Source organism: Numida meleagris, chromosome 4 (genome assembly GCF_002078875.1).
Source record: "Numida meleagris isolate 19003 breed g44 Domestic line chromosome 4, NumMel1.0, whole genome shotgun sequence".
Classification (NCBI taxonomy): Eukaryota; Metazoa; Chordata; class Aves; order Galliformes; family Numididae; genus Numida; species Numida meleagris.
In genome coordinates, this window is record NC_034412.1 from 15,103,883 (window position 1) to 15,123,355 (window position 19,473).

At 43.7% G+C, this 19,473-nt stretch overlaps 1 protein-coding gene across 1 annotated transcript in view; it reads left to right on the forward strand.

Moving 5' to 3' along the window:
• Positions 1-19,473, forward strand: part of ACAP2 (ArfGAP with coiled-coil, ankyrin repeat and PH domains 2) — a 57,603-nt gene that overhangs the window by 495 nt on the left and 37,635 nt on the right. The window contains exons 2-5 of the mRNA XM_021393706.1: positions 11-259; positions 15,839-15,896; positions 17,527-17,646; positions 18,966-19,019. Of these exons, the coding sequence (XP_021249381.1) occupies positions 11-259; positions 15,839-15,896; positions 17,527-17,646; positions 18,966-19,019 (481 nt within the window). The remainder of the gene's footprint in view (positions 1-10; positions 260-15,838; positions 15,897-17,526; positions 17,647-18,965; positions 19,020-19,473) is intronic.

The window sequence follows — 19,473 nt, forward strand, 5'->3', positions numbered from 1 at the left end:
GTGCCGCCCCGTGCCCGCCGCTCGCCCGCCGCTCGCCCGCCGCAGCAGCCAGCCCCGTGCCGGTGCGCTCCCGTGACCCTTCCCGCGGTCAGGCCCGGGCGTGCGCTCTCCTGTTATCTCCTCTCGAGCGACCGCTGCTCTGTCACGACTGTGCGCTCCGTGCTGCTGATGTTTCCTGTGTGTCCTCGGCAGCGCGGCTGGGTCCGTCCCGTCTGGTTGACGATGCGATCGCAGACCGGCTTGATTTAATCGTGGAACTGTATGATTAGACGTAATTCTCTTTGATTACTGATAGCGGTTAGGTATGGAGTACACTTAAGAAAGCAAGAAATTTGGGCTGAGGTTTGCAAGCAGAAGCATGCTATCTCTTCAAGTTATGTTGGGTTCTCATCATATTTACCCCTCAATTCTTCTTTTCTCCGCTCTTGACCCTTTTCCTTCAAGGAGAGAAACTGAGGGAAACCCTTTACCCCAGTCTTCTAATGCACAGTGGTCTTTCTGACAGCCTCAGACACTGCTGCCTTTGGAGAAACTGCAGAAAACCTTATGATGAAATTGTTGGACGCCACCAATACGTTCTTCCAACCTTTCAGTGCTAGGAAGTGCTTAAAACCGTGAAGCAGGAATCCTGCAGTATTTCTGGGGGGGGGGGGAAGAATATTTATGTCTTTCATTATTAATTAGTATTTCCTGTTATAACTTTGGTCGCTCTCGGGGTTCCTGTGGTTCACCTAATGAGAGTGCTCAGAAACCTTCTCCGTGCGTTGTCTGCGGGGGTTCCGGTCAGTGTCAGTGTGTGCTCTGGCATAGGGAAGGGCCAGCAGGAGCCTCAGCGCTGCTGCAAGGAGCAGTGTCTCTGCACTTTGTTCCTCCCAGCAAAGCAGAACTGCAGCTGTCTCCTGGCCCTGCTGAACAGGTGGGTGCAGTCCCACTCCTTGACACCGCTACACCTGTCGGGGCAGTTAAATGAACCTGTCGGGAGGCGAGCAGGGCTCGGAGGTGTCATAGCATACTGACATCTGTAGCTGTAGAGACAACTGGAAGGAAGTGGGTGAATCAGAGTTCATGAGTCACCAAATGCCTCTTTTCACAGGGAGCAACCTAAATCTTAAAACATACTACAACCTACAGCTTGACACGCGCAGCTTCCTTGCTTCTTTGCTTCTTGCAGAGATCATGCTGCTGTCTCCTTGGCTTTGACTTCTAATTGGGAATGCCATAGTTGCTTGAATCAAAGGGAGGTTTGTTAGTTTACATAAGATGCATATAAAATAGCACGAGTTGTTGCTGATGCAGTGATCAATAATGGATATGAGGATTCACGTTGGACACGTGGTGTATTGTGTCCTGGTAAGGCACACTTTTTTTCCCAGTGGATAAAGAAATCTGTGAATGATAAAACCTGAAGCAAGGACAGCTTGTTGCATCGCTGGCTTTGTGGGCTGAGTCATACCAAATCCATTTGTGTTTGGGAACTTGAGGTTGAGAAACTGATTTCTGAGAGGGCAATAGAGAAGGCTGTGAACTGAAGCACATCTTTGCAAACTGGTGATTGTATTTGGTTTGTGCTTTTTTTTTTTTTATTTGTTTTAAGTGCGCTCTTCCTTTGAAGCTCTGAAAATAATCTCACAGAAGTCATGTGCTTTTCCTCCACAACTCCCTTTCTGAAAGTGTGGACAAACCACTGAGTTAGCAAGGAAATGTGCTTGCAGTTCTCCCGCAGCGTGTTGGTGACTTCCCATCAAATGAAGAAGTCGCTGAGGGAGGGGCCTTGGAGCAGTCTTTGGGCAGCAAGGTCTGAGCTGTGCTGACAAGTTCCTTGTGTATAATCAGGAATTCCTGGAGTGCTTTTTAATACGCAAATAGTGTTGTGAAATAATACACTCTCCTTATCTTTAAGCAGCGAGAGTTTTGGAGTTTATTGGAACAGTCTTTTTAGCTCTTGTTACTACAATAATCGTTTCTCTTGGTAAATGAAGTATGCAGCCACTCTGTTCACTTTGAATGTAAATTTCTAGAAAGGACAAGTATGGTTAGGTGACGTGGGAATGTATCTGCTGTGACAGTTGACAATCTTTATAACTAATAGGAACAGCTCAATTCTGTTGCTTGTGATGCGTGCAATTGTTAGAACTTGTTAGGAAAAAACAAAACTTTCGTCTACTCCAATCTTTAAAATAAATCAGGGAAGAGTTGGAATTCTTGAGATAATCTGTCACTCTGTCACTGTTGCTGAATTTTAAGGTTTTGTTTTTGTTTTTTGTTTGGTGAGTGCATGCTCTCAAGGGAAAGTTGAGTTCCTGAGACCCAGCTGCTGAGCAGATTATGGGTCAAGGCAGTAGATGAAAGGATGTAAACGAAACTGTTGCCAATTATTATTCTTAGTGAAAATATATGATGGGCATTTTGTGGAGAAGGGGTGGCTAGGGCATATCTTCTTCAATGGGCTCTGTCTGAGGAGGCCTGGGTTAGATGTGACTGAAGCTGTCGGCGAGGGTGGTCCTGCCAGGCCGGGCCTCTCTACGAGGGCAGCACGGGGTGGGGAAGTGCTGGGGAGGTCTGTCTGCTCCTGCTGCGGAAATAAAGATTTGCTTTCACCACCCAGCAGCATCTGATGCAACTCCTTCGCCTTTAGATAAGATTGAATCCCTTGTCTTGCACGCCGAACAGGAAGAATAGGATGTGTAGATGACAAGATTGTTTTCCTTCTCTAGGATGAAGGACCTGATTCACTTTGGTTTGTTTTTAGTTTGTCTTATGTTTATAAATGTGTCACATTCTACTGTGAACGAGCTCTTCTAAAACCATTGATTGTTGTTTTAAATCTGCCCTGTTTTTAGGTGTTGCTTTTGATTACTTCTGCCACCAGATCAATGTACCTTTTCGGTATGAATTCATAATGTTCAGAAGGCAATAGCTTGAAAGAAATCATCTCTAAATTTGGTAGCTTTCCATTTGGCGTAAAACTATCACTTAAAGCTTATTGAGAGACCAGCTCACTGCGTGTCCTGCTTGGAGAGGCTGATTTAGAATGGGTGTCTGAATAGGTCACTTGTGCCACGTGGAGTTTTCTATATTTAGGATCATTTTTCTCTACTTCGTACTGTATAAACGAAGTTTAGTCAACAAGCATCTGCACGTGACGGGAAGTGCTCTGTCACGTGGCGATGTGGAGCAGAGGAGAGTGCCGTGCTGAGCTCGACTCACGTTTGCCAGAGAGTGTAGCGTGTATGCCTGCCTCTGGCTGGGGCTGGCACGGCGCTGTGGCACGGCGTGCTCCCGGCCTCCAGGCACAGAGCGAAGTGGTGTCCCAGCCCAACCATCACAGGAGGGAAGGGCTGAGCACATTCATGGTCTGACCCAGCATGTCCGTGGCGTGGGCAGTGGGGTTGTGTGGCTGTCGAGGCTGCTCACATGGGCCAGCACAGCCATGGCTGGGGGGTGTGACCAAGGGAGTTGTCTTGCTCAGACCCACCTAGCTCTTCCAAGAGCAATTTTGAAAGATAGTCGCTCTCTGCCCTTGGTGTTGGGACTGAAAAGCGGGTTTGTGACTAACTTGGCAGGGCAGCCTGGAAAATATTGGAGAATAAGGAAGTAAGAAAGATACACTAACTGAAAATAGAAAACTTCTCTGTAAGTATGAAGCAGGTAATAGCAAATGTACGCAGTTGTTTTTGCACTTGTAATACCCGGTGAATGACAGCAGACCTGTGCGTTCCCCAGCGGCGTGGCACCGCTCGCCGTCTGTTGGACTTACTGAGCAGTGCTTCCAGCTGCCTCATTCTTTGCTTGTGTGGATGCTGCTCTCAGCTACCTGCCAGCCATGGATTTGTTCTTCAAGTCTGACTGCATCTTTCAAATGTGCGCTAAGAAAATAATGGATCTAAAGAAAGATTTACTGGAGTAGAGGATCTGGCAAAGGGCATTTTCATCCACGGCAGTTGTAGCAGAGCAGTGAATTTTCATCAGACTGCCTTTTCACATTCATTTCTTCCAAATCTCTCACACGGAAATGTTATCAAACTCTTTCAAATTTCATGCTAAGTTGTTGCAATCCTTCCTAATGGAGACTGGAGAAATCTGTGTGTGGAAGTCAGGTTGTAGGGCTTAGGTTAGTACACCTAAGTTGCTCTGTTTTGTTGTTGTTTGTTTGTTTTAAAGTGGCTGTTATAACTATGTGCGGCGAATGTTAGTTTTCTTAGGGTAGTTACAATTCTGTTTTGTGTGATTATAAATATTAAGATTTTTCCGTTTGATTTTACTTAACTGTTGCTGATTAGGAAACTGCTGATAGGAACTTCAGATGTTTTCTTGATTTTTGGTTTACATTCTCATCTGGGAACACAGTGGTGGGGTTGTTGTTGTTGCTTGGGGATTGTTTGTTCTGGGAGGGGTTGTTTGTGTCTTTTTCCTTGAAAAACCAAGAAAGTGAGCTTAGAGTGGAAGCAGTAACGGCACGTTACTGTGTGCAGGAGGATCAGTGATTCAGCTTTATACGCAGAAGAGGTTGGGTTCTTGCATCAGTTGCTGTAATGCTTCGAGGGGCTGTGAGTGCAGCAGTGTCACCAGGGAGTGCAAAAATGCAGACGTGTGGTTACCTAATGTCATGTCTCACAGCGCCTTACGTTTGCATGGGCAGGAAGTAGAAGACTCAACTCTGATAGACTTTTGTTTTAACTCACTTGTGTGTGCAGCATGTACGGAAGTCTAAACGTGGTGACTGCAGAAGTAATCTTGAGCCGATAGCGTGCTGGGAGCTGGGGGTCCCTCTGGGCTTGGGTAGTGCTATGGGCAGCTTCTGTTGGAGAGCAGCAGATCGTGCAACAAACAGCAGCAAGTGGAGCTGCCTGTAGTGGGAGATCTTGGAGGAAATAAAGATTAGCATGCGGACTGTGATGTTTATTTTAATAGCTGTAGGAGTTTTCCCTTAGCTGTCTGTGGGGCAGTGTAAATCCTGCGCTGGTTGCCACTCCTTTATGTGGCTGAAGGATTAAGACTAGAGCAAAGCAAATGGCAGGTAGTGTCATTGTGATCATAAAGCACGCAGTTTTAAGGAGCGCAGTGGAGCAGGCTAAACGCTGCTGTGCCTCGGGATCTATTTGAGAGGAGTCCTTGCATATTCAGTAAAACAATTATTTTCTGGGTAGCATTCAATCTGAGAAAACTAAAAGTAGCCAGGCCTCAGATCTGGGGTAAAGCCGTTGTTCTGCTACGCTGCCAAATACTCCTCTGCAGGGGCAAAAGCTGTCTCATTTGCGCAACGGTGCCCTCTCTGTTTTCAAATTGACAGGACGTCAGCGTAGGCTAAGAAAATAATTTGCTGCAAAGCATTCTCTTCCAGTGTTTTATGCCCGAGAGGAGGATCTGAGCGGAGCGGCGGCCTGTCAGAGGTGGCTGGCTGCCTGCTGATGTGGCAGGGCTTTTCCTGGGGTTGAGGCTTGCTGCTTGAAATTCAAACGGCTGAACCCTGCAGTGTGCAAGCACCGTGCTGTCGAATAACTTTTAGAGTTAGAATATTAGTAGTAATGGGGATTTAAACTAGCTGTGCAGGATATAGAGTCCAGCAGTGTTCAGATGCAGAGAGCACTTGATTTTCTTATCAGTGTTCAGTAGGTCACTACAAGAAACTTCTGCTGACATTTTTGTATGCATGAACATAAAGCAGAGTGAGCGATCCATTTGCATGATGTGAATTTGAAGTTTCTAAACTTCCAAAGTGTATTTTTGTATTGTACGCTGGATGTAATACGAAGAGAACTTGGAAAAGCCATATGCAGTGAAATGTATTCCATCTGTCAGAATTAAAACAGGTCCTGTTTCAGAGAATTCCAGCTTTCCCTCTTTCTGAGCGCCAGATGTTTGTTTAAGGAGGGACACGTGGATATCAAACACGCTAACGTTTCTGTGCTTCACAGGGTTCCGAATTTTCAGTTATTACTGAGCTTGTACCTATTTGGAAAAAGACTTGCAGCTTGTGTAGCACTGTATAGATCGCATCAGTTTGTGCGGTGATGTTTAGAATGATGTTTTGTGGGTTGAAGTTTGATTCCAGCTCCCTGCCTAGGACAAAGGGGAGGCGAGCCGTGCTTCTGCTCTGTTCCCAGGCAGCTTCTGGCCTTGAGCTTATCCCTTCTGCCTGGATGAGGGGCGAGGAATGTGGCTGGGAGCGGGACTGCGCTTTCTGCCCAGAGGTGACCTGGGGGGCCAGGGCTCTCTAGCCCCCTCCTGCTGCCTGCGGTGTCCTCGGCTGCCCCATGCCCAGCCAGACCACGTCTCCCAGGGGTCCCCCTGCCACTGTCACCCTTCTTTAGCAACCAGCAATGGCAAAGAGAATGCAGTGTGTTAGGGCAGCAAGATGTGGCTGGTGTGCGCTTTTGGTTTTTGTTGAGAGCACTTTCTGAAAGCAGTCAAGCTGTGTGTTGCTGGATTCTTTAGTGGAATTCAATGTAAGGAATGTATTGAGCATTACAATATTGTTTTCTGTTGTATTTTTTATAATATTTTCTAATATGCCTTAGGTTTAAGGCCACCTAAGTAAGAACTGAGAGGATGAGGAAGGAGAAGTAATGAATTGTAGATAGAAAGGTGCTGGGGCTGGCTAAAGGCATTCAAGGCCCACTGTGCTCACCTGGCAATGTGGGTAGTATCTACAGTCTCTGTAGTGCTCGTGTGAGGTTGTTAGAGCTCTTGTCTTTATAAGGAGTGTAGTAATGAATGAAACAGGCCCCTTCTTTCTTCATTTCCTTGAAGAAGAAAAGTGGATTTAATCTCATCTCGGCATAGCCATCGCTTTACTAAGGGAAAACTTAAGCAAACTCCTGCCATTCTAAATGAAGAGCACGAGTTGCATCTCGAGTGCCTCCTGGTTTGTTTTAGCCATCTATCTCGTGATAAGGCGAACTGCACCCTGATAGTGATGTGCTCTACACCATTGTTTCCAAAGGCGGTTTAGGTGACTAACTTGGGTATCTGTGTGCAGATAGCCTGCTCTGATCGGAAAGGCGTGCTGTGAGAGTAGGCCAGCCTTGCTGGTCAGGGTCCCTGAGGGTAAAATCTGCTTAAGGGACTGAGGAATCTCTGATGTGTCACCAAGGATGCAAATGGCAGCTGAACGTGTGTGTTGTGCAAGGTAGGCATCTATTTAGAAAGTATAAGTATGCATGGACGCCCTCTCTCTGGAATTCTTCTCCAGAAGGATCTCCAGTTTTGGGTAGAATTGCTTTTAAAACTATTCATTTAAATTCCTGGAACACCTTCTTCTTCAATGCCTGATTTTGAATATCTCTGCCTGTTTCTTCTGTCCTGCTTGACTGATCCTTATAAATGAATGGTGAAAACTCACAAGATGAAGGACTGAATGCATCCACTATTGCAGAATATCCACTGTATTGTAAATATTGATCTCACAGGATTCTGCCTGAAAATATTTATAGACAGTGTGAGACAAGAAGCCTTAAACGTGTCGTTTGTAAAGAAATGTAAGCTCCTGTTGTGTTGAGAAGCAGCATACCTGCAGTCAGCTTTGGTAGAGGAGCGAGGGCCCGGGGTCTCTACTCTCCTGGTGACTAAAAGTTGTGGGGGAAGAGATAACTAAATGTACCCAAAGTATATTTAAACGTTTTCCGAGGCTGTGGGTGTGCCATATGCATTTTGTAGTTTTTGTTTTACAATGTTCCAAATGCTTATTCTCTGTGAATGTATTGCCCGCTACCGCTTACGAGAGGAATGAAAAGGAGAAGACACTCACTTTTCTGACTGTGAAAACAGCAAACTTGAGGAAAGCACAAATCCATCATGTATGTATATTCTCCTGTGCCTCTTACTTATGGTTTCTGTTATCTGGAGATTGGATTCGATTGGCTTCTTCAGTGCAAATGCTGAGGCACAAAGGGCAAACAAAGATCATCACTTTGAAGTAATGGAGTCTGATAAAAGCGCAATAAAGTCACTCATTTGCATGTCAAATGTGCTCACTGTATCTGTGTGTGAGGTCTGTATGGGTAAGCACCTAAGAGCTGAACAAAAGTTTCAGATTAGAGCTTCTCTACTGCAAAACCGCTGCAGCCTCCCATCTGACTTAAATAGGACATCTCAATTTTGGGGAAACATACTGCAAAATATTCGTGTTTTTGGAATGTACAGAAAGTAAGTACTTGCTGAGAACTCTGTCTGCACAGCGCAGCTACAACTTTCCTCCGGATTCAGTTCTAGAAGATCCACCTGATTTAACTAAATTCTACAGAGCTAATGCTCCTTAGCCCTTTTAATACCCCATAAGCTGTGTTATGAAGGCATTGGCCTCTTACGGTGGTTTGAACACAACAGTACTTTTCTAACTGTAGTTAAGTATAACGTAGCGGCTTAAGAAGAAAGGGACAGAAATGGCCTTATTCACTTGAAATCTAAGATAATGCAACACCTGTATGGAGATTATAGGAAACCTGTAAGTAATGGCCTGTCAGTAACCGCAGAGCACTCCGATCCTCAGGAGGTGTTGTGTGCAGATGTGCAAGTCTTGCTGTGAGCAGTTCTGAATGCATTGGCACTGAGGAACTTAGGCCAAGGGGATCTGGTGGTATTTCCTTTTTCTGTTTTTCGGGCACTGATAACTTGTCTTTTATATTAGCTGCACCTGAGCTGCATAAGGAGTACCTTTACAAATCACGGATTGATTCCTCGATTGATCCTCTGGTTGTTATTGCTTCTGGCTTTTGAGTCATGACAGCTTCCAGCACTTGACTTGGAATTCCAGACCTTGAGGCCAATAGTATGTAGGTGGTGAGATGCCCTATCTTTTCTCCTTGTCAGTTGGCTGCTCAATGGTAATGTTTGTAGTTCCTTTTGCTCACCTTGCTTCGTGGCTGTGCTTTCAAATGTTGAAGACCCTCATTTCTTCTGCTGCTTCTTTGTACAAGCTCTGAGATAGCTGCTGAGATCTAAAAGATGGGAACAGCCCTGTGATGTTTGCAGGTTTTAGCAACAAGAAGTTTCTGCTCGGCACCCTCAGTATCTCAGCTTGTTTCTGCCTTTTTTTTATTGTCGTACTATTTTGAGATGATAGCCCTGCCTCCTTATCTGATAGGCTTCTAGAAAGCTTTGGACTCATTCTTGGTGTTGACATTATCAGTCAAAATTGTCCAGGATGGAGATTGTGATGTGCTGCGTTACTACCTGAGTTTACTCTTAACACCATAATCAGCTTTTTGTCTGAGAAACGTTCATGGCTGCTACTGACATTGTGACCCATCTTGATAGCAGCTGTCTTATAGCAAATAAAGCATGTAAGCTGGGAGATGAAGGAAATCCCAAATATTAGAAGCTTTGTGGAAGAAAAGTGTTTCTAATTTCCTACTTAGGCTTGCTATCAGACTTGCTTGAGCTGTAAAAGATTTAGGAGAAAAAGTGTTAGGAAAAACTGTTGGGAAAATAAAACTATTGCAGATTTTTGGCAATTTACTGCAAAAGTCTGGTGAGGGGGAAAAGCTTGAACTTAGGGCCAGCAGGCAGCACAGCTGTCCTTACAGGCTGTTTGGTGCCTTTGGTCCTGCTGTACATTCAGTGGTGTTCAGTTTGACTTTCAGCCATACACTTTGAGTGCAACAAAACTTCCTCCTTTTGGACGATTACTTTGTTTATCATGTTCATTATCCTTTGAGCCTGTGTAGTCTTGCTGTAAAGAATAAATCAAATGAAGCATGCATCTTAAATGGGTTTGTCCTGTGTTGTTGCTTGCTGTATGGCAGACTGCATGAATTCCTGAGGGTAAACTAAGCTTTGTAGATGAAGATGATGTAAAAAGTACTTGCAAGCACACTTCTGGCTTAATGATTAAATGATTTCAAAGGCTAAATAGCCTTTTCTCATTTCATTTGATTTTTTTAATAAGAAAAGTGTGACCTGGGTTAGGGTTAGCGTTAGTCCTTCGTATTAGAACTTTTATTCTTGTTTCTTTTCACTGGGGAAGTTTGAAACATGTTTGCTGCTCATTATTGACTTGTGAAAAAGTGGCTTATTTACCTTCTCCAAAATGATAATCTTCAGAATCCTTTGGATACCCTCCTTGAGTCTAAAGGAGTGATAGGAAATGAATTTTAATATTTCCATCCACCAAGCTCATAGAAAAACCCTAGGATTTCAGAGTGGGGATAGAGTGAACGTGGTTTCTAATTCAAAGTCCTGCAGTTCAGGTTGTGAAGCTTTTCTGAGCTATTGATGAAACGTTTTGTGGTAATGACTGAAGAATTAATAATGCAAGGCGTACCAGTGTGACTGAGGCAGCTCATCTCAGCACGTCTTGGAGCATTCATCATCTGTCCTTCTGCATGGAGGGGCTCCGTGCCAGCAGGGAAAAATCTCTGTGGTGCCAAACCAGAGCTTCATTGGGCTCAGTGACAGGCTGCAATAGCCTGCTTTCTTCAGACCACACTCGTGGCTGTGGGACATGCCATAAGTCATTCAGCTGCTCTTGTATGCGGCCTTGGTGTTACTCGTGGTTATTGGGCCCTGTGGGTCAGTGTGTGACTTCTGTCCCTCAATGTATCACGCTTCCTTTTTAATCTGATTTTCTTATACCATTTCACATCTACCAAATGTATTCCTTGTTGAGCAAGTTAATTCTAGATACCCTTTAATATCCAATTATAGATGAAAGAGGTCAAATTAAATACACAGTGGAAGGAGGGAACAGTTGACAAGCCTGAGGGTAGATCTTAAAGGTCCCTTCTAACCCAAGCCGTTCTATGATCTGCCATTCAGAGGGACGAGCTGAAGTAAAGAACTGGTGGAAACCTCCCATTTCTCTGTGCAATGCTACTAAGCCTTGTTGAAGTGTGTTTCCCTAGGCCTGATTTTTACCCTCAGCAATTATTGTGTGGCTGTTTCTAAACCAATGTGCAAGCAGTTGCTTAGCTTCTGAAGTGTGATAGCAAGGTGCAACTGCTCATACTTACAGCTTGTAGTTTGTTCTCTGGTTAACGTCTGCTGGCCTTCTTGCTGTCACTTGGTGGACTCTGACAGAGAGGAGGAGATGTTGCTGAAGTCATCAGATGCATACCCTTATCTTGCACTTCCGCATCTTATCCTATTTCCATGTTTTTCATGTTCAGTAGGACTTCTTATCAAGTTGTCCTTAAGGTGTTTTGAAGTTCTCTTGCTTTGAATTATTCTTTCTTGGAAAAATGCAGTGACTTATTTGCTCCTATTCCCTTTGTCTTTAAGAATGCAGAATGCAGTCACTGTTACCAGTGATTCATAAACAACTCCGTGGCTGATTTTGTTCCAGCTGGATCACTGGAGTCAGGAATCGTTGTCTTTGTGACCTTTTAATGTGAATCTCGGTGGGCACTGCAGATCTGGGCAGCACAGGTGGAAACCTCAGCTTGGTGTCATATAAAATGGTAGCATGAGTGCTTAGTAATTTTAATTAGTGCACATCTAGAATAGTGGGATGCACGGATAGCTTGCAACTAGGCTCCCGTAGCGTCTGTATTGGGGCTGTATTGTGAAGTTAAAATGATCATCACTTTTACTTTAGCCAGTTAGGAACCAGCTTCATCCAGCTCTGGCCCTTGCGGTTAGTGAGCTGTGCATAGCATTGTTACTGCTTTTCGGTTTTCCTAATGTCCTTAAAGTTTAAAATAAAATGCAATTGAAGAGGACAAAAGGGTGTTAATCACTGTTCCATTTACTTGTTGGTTCATGTTTAGTGGTCTTTGTCCAAGGCAGAATTGTTCTCCACTGGCAGTGGGGCACAGTAATGCTTCATTACTGACTGGTCTGTGTAACAATACTGCAGATTTAAAAAAAAAAAAAAAAAAAAAAAAAAAAAAAAAGTGAATGTAGTAATGTGTTCTCAAGTACTTTGATTTAGCTATTGATAACTTGTGGCTAGTATTACATGTCAGCTTTATACTACTGAATCCTAGTGGCTGTTAGTTGAAAGGGTACGTGATCTGCAGAGAGGTCAGGTGTGCGTTACGGGACGGTTCTGTACAGAATACATGCAGGTAGGAGATCTGCATCTGTCCAAGATTTGAAGACAATGCTTCAGCAGTAATATTGTTGGAACTGTAAAGGTGAGAATCTGCTATTCCCACCACAAACCCTAATACATGAAGGTATTCAGAAATGCCAGTCTGAATAGCGCTGCTTTTGTGTGTTTCTGTTCTTCTGAAGGTATATTTAGGAGGTGAATATCAAAGCTAAGATTTAGACTTCAAACTTTCCTTAATTAAAATGAGGGGGAACCCGTGGGAAAAGGAATAATAATAGGCTAGGCTATTATTCTTTTTAAATAATTTTTGATACTGGGCTGAATTAATTTTTGAATTAACAATGATCATTAATTATCCACAGCACTTTTGACTTCTCCAATTTGCTGCCTTGTGTTCAGCATCCGATGCATAGTGAGTTCTGATTCCTGCCTGCCTCCTCGCTTCCAGGAATTCAGTATTAAAATGCAAGATAGAATGAGCAGATGGGATGAATGAGTGGAAGGCACAAGGCTACTTGTAGCTTTGATGCCACTCAGACGTTTAAAGAACAGCTGCCTTTACGAGCCTTGACCTTTGCTATCTTTTACACTGTAGGGGTAAGGAGGGGTCATGCAAACCAAGCAGGCACTTGTCTGACCATAGGGTGCTTGGCCTTGTGCTCAGCAGCATGTGGTGTTCACATCCAGATGAAGTTAATTCCTTAAGATGTGCCTGCAGCTCATGGCCTGAGGGTGACTGAATCTCCTGGAGCAGAGCTCAGCTGTCATCTTCCTCTGATTCCTGGGGTTCTTGGTGTCCCCCCAGTGCCTGAGCCTGTCCTTCATCACCTGCAGAGCCAGGTACCCTGTGACACCATCCTGCTGAGCCACCAAGTTGGGTTTTGAGTTTCCTTCCCCTGTCTCCTATATGTCTTGTGCACTGTGGTACGGCTGTGGGGGAAGCCCTACTCTAGCAAACTGGGCTGTGTTTTAGGAGAGGCGAGGAGAGGAGGAGCAGCAGTGGAGAGAAACACATTCCTGGGAGTCTTTGTTATGGAACATGAAGAAATCGGGAGCCTGCTCACTGACAGAGCTGTCCCCCACCCTTTAGCAGCTGTTCTGCTTTTGTGCTTTGCCACGCAGCGTTTGAACATCCCGCAGGCGCAGATGTTTGCCTTTGGTTCGTAGGCCGAGGCAGATTTGAAGGGTTGATCCTTAATCCCGATGCCAGAGCCTTTTGGCCAAGATTAGCCTGACGCAAACCTGGTCCCAGCTCCCGCTTCGAAGCAACGTTCCTGGTACATGTCACAATTGGCACTTGGTCCTCAGTGTTGTTTGGTGACCATTTCCTGTGTTTGTAGCTGGAGGTTTTGTCTTGGCTGAAGACATGAGATTTACTCAATCGTGACAGTTTTCCGTGAATTTCTGACACAGATGTTTTAGAGAAGGATCTGCACCTTTGTGTTTTGTGGCTTCATGAACTATTAAATTAAGAAATTAAAAATAACATTGCTGTAGTGCAGCTTAGATACAGAGTTCTTAATGTGTTCCATAACCCAGTATGAAATTAATTTCTCTGGATAGATGGGTGCTGTCACGTTAGTGCATTATTAGAAGTTTGTGTCTCTTCTGATAGGAAGGCATGCTCTCCATTCATAAGCTCACAATCCAGTGCGTGTGTGCATGAAAGTAACTCTTCTACTCATTTTTATATGATGGAAATAGTGAAAGCTGCGAGTTCAATGCAAACAAATGGGGTGGAATAGAGAACTGGGTCCCAGAGCCCTCTGATCCGTGCCCAGATGTTCTGTCCCTCCGTGGTGGCAGGGGCCAGCCCGAGCTGGGGGCTGTGGCATCCCATCTGCAGGGAACCAAGCGATGGAGGGGCTGCGTGTCCATCCACCCCCCGAGTACAACTGTAATTGCTGAGCAGATGTGCTGTCTTCATTCTGCCTGCCCTAACTGCCCTTATCTCCCCTCTTAATCTCAAATCTCTCTCAAACTTTTTAGCTCATTAAGTCCTGTGGAGCTAGAACTCCCTGCTAGTTAAATACACACAAAACATTTTTGTTATCAGATCTTGCGGCAATTCAAAGTAAACAAACGACTTGATCATGCTTTTCATGTCAGTGCCAGAGAGACAAATAAAATTGGTTGTGCTGGTTGTAAACAAACTAATACAAAATAATGTTCTAAATATTGAGATGTTTATCATTTCCTTCCCTTTTTTGAAGTATGTTTGTTTGTTTGTGTTCCCTTCCATAATTCTTTCAGAAACAAGATTCAGTTCTGTAGACTTAAATGCAAGTTAACTGTTTATGGAAGAAAAAGAAGAAAGCAAGAGAAAAATTGCCTGAAATCCTTTTTGGTGTGAAGCTAGAGAACAGCAGAAGCCAGAATGCAATTGCAGGAGAATGTGCTTGGCTACAGAAGTAGGATGTCACTGTGGGAATGCCTCTAGATACTAAACAGGAATGTAATTCTCTACTGGGGAGAATTGCAAAAAGCTGGGAATGTCATGCATAGTATTAGAGCACGGCAGGCAACTGGTAATGTTTTTCAGATCTGTTCTTTTAAAATAAATAAATAAAATTGCTTTTTCTTAGTTTGGGACAGATCCAGGGTTTTTTTTATTTATTTATTTTATTTTTTTTATTCTTGGCTTGAACTCATGTGAACTGGAATGGAATTAGCAAGAAGAGACAGTAAAGCTGCGGTTCCCTGTGCTCTCTCCTCGGTTTAAAGCTGGCTCAAGGAATTCCTGCTCCAAATTGTAGCTCCCTGCCCGTCTCACTTTTTCCAGGAGGAGGTTTTTGGGGAGGGCAGAGAGGATGACGAGTAAAATGTGAAATTTATCCAATCTAATTTTCCAGAAACCACAGCAGAAAACTTCCTGTTCCCTTGTGCTTTCCCTGGGGCAGGCTACGGTGGGTGAGCGGTGTGCCTCCGTGGGCTGTTAGGTGGGAGAAACTGACAGAGCAAAGTGCCTGGCGACGGAGCACGGGCTGAGAATGCAGCTGTTCCTGCCAAGTGTCCTGCAACACAAGGCCACAGCCGCACTGGGTAGATTTTGTTGTGTAGCAGTGGTTGCCAGAAATGAATACATGCAAATTCTCAAAGTGATAGAGCCTGATGAAGCTTATGCTCATAAACTCTGAACAGAGTGCCTTCCTTTCTCAGTCCCCTGTTGGTTTTACCCAGGTAGCAGTAAGTAAGGGAGGGGATGTCAAAGGAAACGTCAGCCCTCAAGCCAAAGAAGGTTATTCTTTAGAAATGCTTCATGAAAGCAACTTTCAGTGGAAGCTTGAATTTGACTGGCCTGGGAGATGGGATCAGCCTTGACTTAGAGGCGAGGGCTGTAACTGGGGGGGGGGGCTATCTTGAGCTGTATTTAAGTCAGCTGGCTCATAGCAAGTGCGATGGTTTTCATACTCTTACTGCTGTAGTTTTGCTGGAAAAGGGATGAGGGGCCTGTTTGTACCAGGAGCGTCACCAAAAGAATACAGAATTTCACTTGGATTTTCTTTCCTTGGTTATTATTATAATGGGTCACGGCTATCCAATGATAGAGGAAACATTTTTAAATGTGGCAATCATAAAGGTATAACACATCTTGATCTCAAACCCTTCTTAGTAAGCTGTCTGACTTATTAGTATTTTTCTGGTAATATGTTTTTCCCTTTTCTTACTGTCTTTTCTTTCCCTGCATTTTTGTAGCTCTTTGAAATCTGTGCTCTTACACCTGAAACTTAAGTGAAATTGCAATGCCAGTAGAAGGGTTAAATGAGTGTGTCCTTATCCCTTCCCCCACCTCCCAGAGTATTTTTTTTAATCAAGTTTTACATGGAAACATTTTTAACCATGCAGGGCAGCTTTAGAAGAAGTAGAAGGAGATGTGACAGAACTGGAACTGAAACTTGACAAGGTAAGCTTTTTAATTCCACAACGTCTGCTTTGGGAAAACACAGGATCCTTGTTTAGGTTTGTGCAATTGAAGTCCGCAGCTGGGAAGCGGCAGCAGCTGCTGCGGAGGGGATGGACGTGGGCCGAGCGCACAGCGGGGCCCCAGGGACCCAAGCTTGGGTAAGGCAGCAGCAGGCAGCGTGGCCCGCGTCCTGCAGCTGGGGCTGGGCTTGTGCAATCCCTGCCGGCCCTCTGGCCAGGACCCTCGCTCTCATGTGACAGCCCTGTGAGCTGCAGGAGAGCTCCTTCAGCTTCCCCTGGTTTCGCTATCCCTGCTCTGAGAGCGTGGACTTTACGAGAACTGCACGCTGAGCACATCTGGGTGTCGTAGGCTGCAGGCACAGTTATAACTTGATAGGTGGTGCGTGCATATACATCCATCCATCCTTCAGTCTAGGGGACTTAACTACTGTAAGATTTGTCCTGCTGTTTGTCCTGCTTTGTGCATGCATATAAAATGTAGGTTATGTGTAGCATCCCTTCAGTGCCTTACGATCCATTTGTTGTTGTTTTTTTTCTCTAAACTGCAGTATGTGGAGGCTCTTTTCTTTCTTTGCAGCATTTGGTGTGGCTTGCTTTTCTTCCACATCTATAGGAAGCCTGTTTCTACATTTTTTCCTAAATGTCTGAATTTATTTGCTGCCAGTGGTCCGATGTGGCAGGCAGATGCCATTTGCTGATCTCCTCAGCTGCTTTTCACAGATGAACCTTTGCCCCAGCACCTGCAGGTTGGCTGCAGGCAGGCAGATGAAGTCAGTGTTAGGTGTGGTAACTCCAAAAGCTTTTCCTTTTCTTGTAACAGTGTTTTTAGGTTTGTGGTTAATAGTATAGCCATTTGCTTTCTCAAAATAAATCATAGATACTTAATTTCAAATGTCCAGTGCCAATGATGGTGATGCTGATGGCTGTGAGAGACGTTGTTGCTATGGGGTGAAGAGCCCTACAAGTATTTAAAGGCTATGAGCATTTGTCTTGGAAGTTTGCGTTTCCCACCAGTGTGAAGGGCTCATTTGGATGGCTAGGAGGGAGAGTTCTCCATTTCCGAACAGGGCCTTGCCCTGCTCCTCCAAACTTCTTGCAGGAGTCCTGTGCCAAAAATTTGGTTTTTCACGTAAAATCCCTTCACTCTTTACCCTGAGACAGTGTCCTAGAACTTTAAAGCGGAAACAACCAAAAAAAAACCTTCACTTTTCTGGCAAGAGAGCTGGTACACAAAGTAAGTATTTAAGCAGTGTAACTGTAATGTGAAGCTTTAGTGATTCAGTCTAACGCTTTAATCTAAAGCCGGGCTGCTTGTGTGTGAGCTATGGCCTGAAGGTGATGGTTTGTCTATACTTGGATGGCAGCCTTGTTGCTTGGTTGGTCATATTACACTCAGCTTTACTGTCCCACAGTTGTGACTTCTGGACTAAATTATCTGTTCTTCCCTGAAAGAAGGACACTGTGATCAGAATAATGAGCTATAAGCAAAAGTGAAGGGAAAAGAAATATTATGTTGGTTTTATTAAGAGAAAATAAAAACAAAACAAGCAAAACCTCATACAAACAAACCTCTTACTGTATCATTTTTCCTCTTTTTTTTTTTTTTTTAGCTGGTCAAGCTTTGTATTGCTATGATTGATACTGGGAAAGCTTTCTGTATGGCCAACAAGCAGTTCATGAATGGAATTCGAGACCTCGCACAATATTCCTGTAAAGATGCTTTGGTGGAGGTAAGTTAGCAGTCAAAATGGATGTGGAAAAGTGTAACTTTAAAAAGGCACAATATAACCTTCGGCAAGAGGTGTAGTTGAGGTTTATGCTATTGAGCTGTTGCTCATTTTTCTTTGGAGTATGTCTTAACAGTGAGATTTCTGGGCTGTGGTGCATTGAAGCAAAACATGTACTTGCAGCATTACCCTGCAATGACGAGGGTTTTTCAAATCCCAGAACATCTTAAGATAGGAACAGTCATCTTGGGAGGAGTGGGGCAGTGAACAGGTGTGCCCTGTTTACTTTGTTATAGTTGTTCCAGTTCCAAAGTGTAAAAGCCAGTTCAGTACAGCTGAATTCCTTGAGGTGATCCCTGGGTACTTGGGCCTAGCACACTCTAATGCATAGAGATTTAGATTTTAAATGTAAAGAGCTCATGCTGATGAATTTGTAACCTCAGAGTGGTGTCTTGTTAAGCTAATTTGGAAAACCTAATGTTTCCCATCTATTAGTGTGAAATGAATATGAAGTTATGTAATGTGCAGCTATAATTATGTGCGCATCTCTGTATATCATGCATGTTTAATGCATATTATATAACAGCATTGATTGCATGTTTGCATCTTCACACTGGTCGTAATATCTAATGCCTGTGAGCTCCAGTATAGCCTCTGAGTGTCACTGAAGCTTGTTGTCTTGAAGCTTACCTGTTTAAGATGTAGTGCAATGACAAAATCCCCTAAATTTGGCCCAGTTTTACTTCTAATCAGTCACTACATTTTTTTAATTCCAGCTAGGTTTTTCTTCTTTATTGTTAGAAAAGCTTTTAGCCAAAGATGTTATGGAGCATTATTTTCTGTTTTTAGCTGATACGTAATTTCTACAAATTCATATTGATAGTGCTAACCATACCAGGTGTGAGGCAGCACTTCAGGCAGTAAGTGCGTATGCTCTGATGATCACAACATACTAACCAAGTTTTTGGGGTTACTATTAAACATTAGTAAATATGAAATTTTTATTAGATTTTTAAATTGTGTTTCATTTGTGTGAACTTTGCATAGTTTAGTCAACTTAACTTGAATTTTTCCTGCTTTGCTTCCGTTTGGTCCTTTACATAAAAGTAGATAGCAAAAACTTTTTGGTTGTTTGTAGCTTTAGTGGATTTACTTGATGACATCCCCATGTTCTCCTTCTGATGTAATGGTTTTGGTTTGAGTAATCATGTGAAGGGAAACCTCTCCCTAAATTCTTTATTTTAAAGCTGTAAGCATTGCTTTTCTGTTGCATATTTAGTGGGACTGAACTTGAAACTACTTTGTTTTTTCTCTCTTTACAGACTAACTTGACAAAGTTCTCTGACACCTTACAGGAAATGATCAATTATCACAATGTAAGTGATTTTTGGCTGGAACATAAGCCTGATGGCTCAACTCCAGTTACATTGATGGTTTTTTTTTCTGTTTTCTTCTTCTTTCTTTGGCCCCTACTGCTTCTCTTCTATTTCCTGGAAAACTGGAAAGCAACTGAAGCATCTCCAAGTGCTGAAGATATGTAGGGTTTTCTTTATGGCACTAGGAACTTAAAATGTAATGAAACTGCAACTCACAAAGTTTTAGCTGAAATTAAGCTTGTTAGCATCAACCTGAAGTTGTCCCATAAGGCTGTGGTGTGTGTGTGGTTTTTTTTGTTTGAGATGCATGCTTAGAAAGGAAGAGAAACAAAGCAAGTTGAATATCTGCACCTTGTATAATGAAATAAAATGATAGCTTAAAGAGGAGAGTAAGTGGACAGTGACATTTTGGCGGAGAGAAGCAATGCAAAGGTTCAAAGCAGGAGACATAGGG